General features: G+C 33.6%; 1 protein-coding gene across 11 annotated transcripts; it reads left to right on the top strand.

The window, feature by feature from the left end:
- The first annotated feature begins 2,879 nt into the window (after window positions 1–2,879).
- Window positions 2,880–7,536, top strand: LOC122308357. 11 transcript variants are annotated; one of them, XM_043121633.1, is made up of 5 exons: window positions 2,880–3,099; window positions 3,683–4,103; window positions 4,462–4,936; window positions 5,018–5,135; window positions 5,694–7,536. In XM_043121633.1, the coding sequence occupies exons 2-5, from the start codon at window positions 3,702–3,704 to the stop codon at window positions 5,734–5,736; spliced, it is 1,038 nt and encodes a 345-aa protein (XP_042977567.1). In that variant the 5' UTR covers window positions 2,880–3,099; window positions 3,683–3,701; the 3' UTR covers window positions 5,737–7,536. The 11 variants fall into 11 exon arrangements, 8 of the variants coding, with proteins under 8 accessions (XP_042977567.1, XP_042977565.1, XP_042977566.1 ...); XR_006242012.1 differs by having other exon boundaries at window positions 2,882–3,099; window positions 4,462–5,933; window positions 6,644–6,713; window positions 7,262–7,536; XM_043121631.1 differs by having other exon boundaries at window positions 2,881–3,099; window positions 5,018–7,536.
- The last annotated feature ends 630 nt before the right edge of the window (window positions 7,537–8,166 follow it).

The following is an 8,166-nucleotide window of genomic DNA, read 5'->3' as shown; positions in this document are numbered from 1 at the left end:
TTCAGGGTGGTCTCGCCTACATCGTTCTACAAAGACATTAGAGCAGAGACAATGGACCCATCAAAGGGCTTGGCTTCGATCAACTTGTCCAAGAGCTATTTGAGGGAGTCAAGGTCATTGAAATGTATGGCAAAGACAAAGGATTGGTGAGTGATGAAGCGCGAAGAATTGGAGTCATCATGTAAGAGAGCAACAATAGATAAAGGTTCTAAGTTTCCATTGATGGAAGGAAGAATAGAAGAGAAAAGGAGAAAGGTAGATTGTATGTGGTTTATCATTCAATAGCAAGAGACTGGTAAATTTTGTTTGATGTCTTTAGATAGAGAGATGTAGGTCTGTTAAATGAGTTTAGTTTATGCGGTTTCTTTTAATCCTTTCTCTCTTTCTCTCTCTCAACACATTTTTCCTCTTCTCAAAATCCAAAAAAATCTTCAATCCTTTGAAGACGTGGGGAGAAAGGACTAGTTAGCCATTTCTCTCCCTCTCTAAACTTCTTTTTCCTAATTTTTTTCATTCACCTTAAACAATCGTTTCATTATTAGAGAGGAAAAAAAAAAAGATAAAATCCATGTCAGGTATAGAATATAGGTAGTCAACAGTGATTAATATGTAGCACATTAATAAAATAATATTGTTAATTAATTGTTCTACTCAAGATGTATAATGGAAAATGATAGATCCCCAACGGATCTCGTTGGGAGTTACTATTTTTAATTTTTTTTTTAGTAATTAAATAAAAATTATTTAATATTATTGTGAAATTTTATATTTTTCAAATATTTAAAAATATTAAAAAAATGATGTTAAAATAAAAAAATAAAAATAATTTTTTTTTTTTACCTAACGGGAGCCTTAGCCGTAGCCGTAGCACTCTCCGTGTACAATTGATGTAATACGGTTGACGGAATAGACCAAATAATTTATTTTCTATGATTCACGTTATAAGCTTTACTGTGACATGACTGATGTTGAGATGACATAAACTGTTTTCCACGATAAATTTTTCATTTTTTTTTTTTTATAATTTTTTTTTTTTTTTTGTCTGATAGTGACGGCCTAGATTGAGAAATAATTTTAACTAATCTCATTTTCTTTCATTTTATTATTATAATTTTTTTAAATTTTCACATAAAATATAATAAATAATTCAAAATTTTAAATTTTAATTCAATTTTTTTAAATTTTAAAATAATAATAATAATATTAAAAAATAATATTTTAATAATATTTTATTTAACTTTCAACTTTTATTTAAAATCATCTCATGTCATCTCACTATCCAAATAACCTTGGGCCCGTTTGAAACTTAAGGCCTATTTGAGGTTACATTAGGAGTTTTAAAAAGTGCTTAAATATTATTAAAATCTCTTTAATAAAAAAAAAATAGACCGTTTGGGTGTTACATATTAAAGCACTTTTAATCTCAAATAAGTTAAAAAGTACGTTTGAGAAAAATCACTATTCATGTTTTTCTGGATAATACGGAACGTAATTCGAATTTAAAAAAGACTATCAATGGATAAAAATATCTATACAACTTTAAAATAATTATAACTTTCAAACTTTCAAATATATGAACATAATATTTAAAAATTTAAATAATCGTCATTTCTACCTCAGAAAGTACTTTTTTAATTTGTTTCCAAATAAACGTAACATGTTTGAAAGTTCTTTAAACATATGGTTACAAACAGTAAATAACTTTTTACTAGTAAAACTTATTACTTAAGCTATAAGTTATAAGTCTTAAAGTTATAAGTTATATTTAATTGCAATCTCAAATATAGTATTACAGTAGAAAATATTACTTTTAACTTAAAGCTTATAGCTTAGAGTTTAATGCAATAAGCTCTAATATTAAAAAACTATTTATTGTTTGGGATCCGTATGTCTATACCACTTTTAAACATACTAATTTGTTTGGAAACAAATTTAAAAAGCACTTTTAGACATAAAAATGACATAAAATGGCATATACTTGATAAAAATAAAATATTATAATAATATAATAACAAAAATAATCTAATAAATTTTTCAATAATTATAATGAAAAAAAAAATTCTTCAAAGATGCATAAGTGATAAGAGAAGAATGAAAAATATTTATGAGCAAAGTCTTGAGTAGATTATATGGGAATAATAAAAATATAGATTGTCAAAGTTGTCATTGTGCTAAAATAATGAGGGTCATTTCATAATGTACATAGCACGGTAAAATAGGGATTACTTTTTCTGAAGTGCTTCTGACAAAAAGTATCACTTTGGTACTTTTGTTGAAACGTAATTTTCTATTTTTTCTTAGTTTAGAAGTACTTTAATGTAAACTATCAAACAGATAAATTTTGTTATATAAGTACTTTATACCATTCTACCGCATTTTTTAAACCTCCTATCACAATCCCAAACAGGCCCTTAAACTCAACTGAAATCAACTCAATTTAGTCTAAATTTAAACTGAATCTAACATCTAAACACCTAATTTTTAAATTATTAAACTCATATCAACTCAAAACTCATTTACATACGAGACCCATAACTTTTTTCTACTTCTATAAATACATAAAAATCAATTGAATATCTAAATTTATTTTAGATAAATTTTATAAAAATCATTTCACTATCCCAACTCATTATTATTTATAAAAAAATTCAAATTTTTTCCAACTCAAGTCAAGGTCTTAACATGCCAACAATACCAATGTAGTAAAATTGTTCAGATGCTCAACAGAATGTTATGACGCGGTAAAAATCGAAGGTACGGGACTGCCTATGGCACTCACGGAAGCTTACCAATAAAAACGAAACAGTTGAATGCTCACCACGGTCCACGACAAGCTTTATTTATTTATTTATTATTATTATTTTGGCAAGCACGACAAGCTATTATCGGGCAGTTGGCAACTCGGCTTAGAAAGCACGACTTGTTCGTTGTCTATTATCCTAATTTTCCTCTCTTTAATTATTTAATTTTTGGAAAATTAAATAAAAATAAAATACCCATTAGCAATGAGCAATAAAAAGTTTGTACAACGTCAACAATAATCACAGATAAAGTGAAACATTTGTGTGATCAGCAAAGGGCCTCTGAGAATCGAAAAAGGTCAGTATATATCTTAAGTCTCTGTATTTCAATTTATGTAATTTGGGCTTTTCTGGACTTTTGCTTATGGGTTAAAAATCTAATCTTTTAATTTTGAGTGTGAATAATTGTTGTGGTTCTGGGAAGTTCTGATTTTGAATATTGGGTCCAATTTGATTGACCCTCTGTTGGTTCGAGAAAATTGAGGAAAGAATAGGAAATCCTCCCTATTTTTAAAGTTAGGATTTGGCTTACCTCCCGTTCCAGTTGGACTGCTTGATGCCCTGTTTGGTGTTGAGAAAAAGTAGGCCAAAGAAAATTATCGATGTTTTGAATTTTAGGTAATATATTGCTACAGATATGTGAAATCAAATACAAATTAAAAAACGAAGAAATATTAAGTTGATAATTTGTTTGGTAAACTTTCTTTTTTCTGTGATTGTTTTTTTATTTATTTATTTTTGTATACTCTCTCCTATGGCATGTTTACAGATATTTGTATTTCATTTGTTATTCGGAATTTAAATGGGTTGATCTTGGTTCTGCCTAGTTTCTTACATTCCTTGTATCATTGACAGCAGTTGTTCTGCACTGGAATTTGCAGTGTAATAATATAATCAATTATGAGGATCAAGAAAGGGAGTAAAGTGGAAGTCTTAAGCAAGGAAGAGTTGCCTTCAGGCTTCTGGCGTTGTGCTGAGATCATCTCTGGTAATGGCCACAACTACACAGTTAGATATGACGGGTACAAGGCTGCCCATGGTGGGACAGTTGTGGAAAGGGTATCCAGGAAGTCCGTTAGGCCTTTTCCTCCTCCACTTGAAGTTTCTGAGAACTGGGTTGCTGGCGATGTTGTGGAGGTGTTTGATAATTTTTCTTGGAAAATGGCCACTGTTTCCCAGGTATTGGGGGATAATTACTTTTTGGTCAGGTTACTTGGATCCTCTCTGAAATTGGAAGTCTTCAGGCTTGACCTTCGGGTGAGACAGTCTTGGCAAGATGACAAATGGGTTGTGATCGGAAAGGTAATTCCACTTCCATCTATTTTACACTGTAAGTGCTGCTTTAAAATATCTAGTACAATGTCTGCAACTTTTTGGAGTATTTCTCAAGTGTTTCCTTCTTGTTGTATCGCTTGGTTGAATTTATGCTTTTGCACAGCAGCATCTACTAATATGTACCAGAAGTAGATTAAGTTTTAAGTCTCATAAAAAGTGACCTGAAGTTGATCTAGGTTTTTCATGCTGAATGTATGAAATTGAAAAGTCATTTAGGGCTATTGGAGTATATTTGTTGCCTTGTAATCGCTACTACACATGAGTGTGGACCAAAAAGGGATATTTAATACGGTGAACTTTGTGTTTATTTTGCTTTTGCATGCAGGGTTCTGGCAATTTTGAAGATGTGAAAGGTGATAAAAATCGAATTCTGAAGTGCAAGCTAAACTTAAGCTCCCGAGTTGAGAATCCAAACACAAGGATGAATGTACGTGTAAAAGAAGACTGTTTTCCTGTTAAGAACAGAGTGACTTTCCAGGAATCCCATGATGTTTCTTCTAAAACTTTGAAGAGAGGGTCAGCCTATTGCCATTCTCAAGCTGAGTTATGTACCAGAGTTGCCCAGAAATTCAGAGCAATAGAGAAAGAAGGCAGGTGTCACAGAGTAGAAGCTGCCAATTCGTCCACATTGCCCATGCAGGTAGAAGATGCTGTTGCTTTCCCAAGAGAGATGCTGGGTGAAAACTTCATCAATGCTTCCTCTAACAACAGAACAACTGGGGTTTCTGAAGTGGATATAGAAAGGAGGAAATCAACTGGCACTTTTGGGTGTTCATATGCAAACTTTGAATCAAATTTTGGTAATGGTGTTACATGCTCTGTTGGTAGCTGTAGCATCACTAGCAGCAGTTCCTATAAGTTGCCTCATAATGTTTCTTCAGGTTATATTAAGGATGATGATGACCATTCTAGTGATGCTGAATCTTTTTCTCGGTTGGGAGATGAGGAAGGAAATTGTCTCCTTACTACAAAAGAGGAACTAGCAGCTGAAATACATAGGTTAGAGTTGCATGCCTACCGTTGCACTATAGAGGCATTGCATGCATCAGGACCTTTAAGTTGGGAACAGGAAGAAATGGTGACAAATCTTCGTATTTCACTCCATATATCCAATGATGAACATTTGATGGAGCTAAGAAACTTGGTTTCTGATACCTGCATTCGTATTAGATGACAGGAAAATCTGGGAAATATTTTCTTTCAGTTCATTCTTTATTCTATCCTCTAGCTGTAGGATCTGATGAAAGTTTTCCTTTACGGCCTCACTACATTGTAACAAGCAAGATGAGACGTTTCCCTTTTCTTTTTCTTTTTTGTTTTGGTTTTACAATTTACAATAAATTGTTGTCTAGTTTGAAGTGTATCTACTACAAACAATGCCAAGCAATGAATGTTTCTAAGCTCATCCTTGTACATCAATTATTTGCTCGCTTTCTAGTTTTATATCCATGTGTTGTGGGATTGATCATTTGAATTCAATTATCTTTATACTGCTGGCAAGGCAGTGTGAAAAATTACATTTGGGGACATTATTGATGCTTCCCGTACCTTTTCCAGGGCTGAAGTAGGAGGCTTGTGCACCTCACTTCCAAATTTCTGAGGAGGATGTTGGGGTTTACCACCTATCTCGGTCTATTAGGGCATCCGATGATGAACAGTTTATTTCATTATATTCTGCAGTCACTGGACTCTTCCATTTCAGGCCACCTACGAGCCTTAGATATCAGTGCTGCTGAAGGATGTGAGACCAGAATCTTGTGGCTGCCACAGGATGACCTGATATGTGGATGCTTGACGGTTTTATTTCAAGCCTTTGCTTCAGTTTGTTGTAGATAACATTGTTTGCCTGCTTATGTGTGCTTGATTCATGATATGCTGTGAGTTGATCACATGAAAGTTTCCTATTTTTTACACCCGAGTCTGATACTCGAAATTTCTGAAGCCTGGTTTGATAGTCCTGCAACCCTTATTGCTCACCATTTATGTGGCTTTACTAGAACATATTCACAGATACTCGTAAAAAAAAACATAAAGTGATATGCTTGGTACTCATTACATCATCGTAAAATGACAAGTTTTAATATCCATCTTAGTGTTTCTTGATTATATGAGAACCTTTTGGGCCCATTTCAGAAGCCATTGGCAATGCTTGCAAGCTATACTATCTTTTGCCAGATGACGAGGCTTAAATTTTAAGCTGTGTTTTTATGGATCATAATTTTCATGTTTTGGCAAAACTGATATTACTTATTAGGTCTTGATACTCATTCAAAAGGTCAATCCTCATTAATGTACTTGATCATTAGGCCTGAAGTTTGCACTTAAACAGGCAGTTGATGCTCACGTTGATGTGGAATTTCCCAACTTGCAGTATTTCTATTAGATTGTCCCTAGTTTTGTTAACAAATTGAAATTTTAGCCAAGGTTGACAGCTTCAAGCTCTTTGTATAAACTGATAAACAAGGATGTTATATGATCCACTGACCTTATCCAGAATCTTATGTTAGGGTTGTTTCCATGTGAAATTTGTTGACGTGCAGCTCAGTAAGAAATTGGAAAACTCCCCTGGTGAAGAAGGTAGCCACGTCCTGTTTTCTTTACTGCTTTGATGGCTTATCTTTCTTCAGTTCTTTCTAATTATTTCATCTTTCTGAATCATTTTAAATACACATGATCTAACTGAGAGTATTGGTAGTCCTCAATTTCTTTCTTTCTGGTATATGTGACTGCAGATTCCCACACCTAGCATGCACATGGACCTTCTTTCACTTTAGTTCTGCTTGTTTTTCTTAAATTTGTTATTTAGTTTTGGGTTGATACGCGATAGTTAGCTGGATTAATTCCTGTTATGCTTGAACCACCATAGGAAAGGTTTGCTTACTGTTAGGAGGATACAAACTTGAAAATATAACGCTCACTTGGTAGTTGGGTTTGCCATACTGACTAATAGGTACTTGTGGCACCCAAGAATTGAGAATTGATGAAAAGTAACACCCTCAGTAAACAAACCTGGCTTTATCGTGATTTTGTTTCAACTCACTTTAAACATATTTTGTTGTGAAATTCAAAGATTATATAAACTGGTTTTTAGAAGCCGGATCTGATATGTTTATGGTTCCTGTTAGAATGTACACAGCAGCTGCCATCAAAGCAACACATATTAGCAATGCAAGATACGGGCCTTCACGGCTCAGCTATACCTCATCAGCAGAATGTGGAATCAAGAGAAGTTTCTAGATTGAATCCAAACGCATGAGCTGTCATTCTGTTATGATTTTCTGAACAAGTTTGTTAGGATAAGATTCTTTTATTCCTTTTCATTTTGCAATGTATATGTACATGCATTACTGTATTGTAAATTCATGACTATGAAAAATATACACAGAAAGCATTTTCTGCATCTTCTTCCTCCGCTTTATTTGCTCTGTTTTTCTGCTTCCATCAAAACCGACATCGTATCAGGGCCATAATGGCTTCCGTCAATTCAAACCCTCCACTCAATACCAATCCTAAAGACCTTTCCAACCCATACCTCCTTAACCCAAATGATGGTTATGTAACTTTACTCACCAACCACCTTCTCACTGTTGAAAACTACCATTCTTGGGCTCGCATCGTTCGTCATTCCCTTCGAGTCAAGAAGAAATTAGGGTTCATTAATGGAACCTTACGTAAACCCACCTATCCGAATGATGCCTTGTTGGAACCATGGCTTGAATGTAATGGCATGGTTGTAACTTGACTTCAAAATGCTATGTCTCTCAAAATTAAGAATAGTGTTGTGTATGTTGAGACAACTCATGCCCTATGGCTTGAGTTGGAGCAACACTTTCCACAAAATAATGGACCAGAATTTATGAATTGAAGCAGTCCATTCACTCTCTAACTCAAAGGGATGATTCAGTCAATCTCTATTTTTCGAAATTGAAGGATCCTTGATGAACTTGTTAACTTTGAATCCATCCCTTCTTGTACTTGTGGAGCCATGAAGACTATTCTTGAAAACCAGCAGTGTGATTGGATGATGAAG

The sequence above is a fragment of the Carya illinoinensis genome, chromosome 4, assembly GCF_018687715.1.
Source record: "Carya illinoinensis cultivar Pawnee chromosome 4, C.illinoinensisPawnee_v1, whole genome shotgun sequence".
Lineage (NCBI taxonomy): Eukaryota > Viridiplantae > Streptophyta > Magnoliopsida > Fagales > Juglandaceae > Carya > Carya illinoinensis.
Note: the sequence above shows the minus strand (reverse complement) of the source record. Positions and strands in the feature narration are given on the sequence as shown.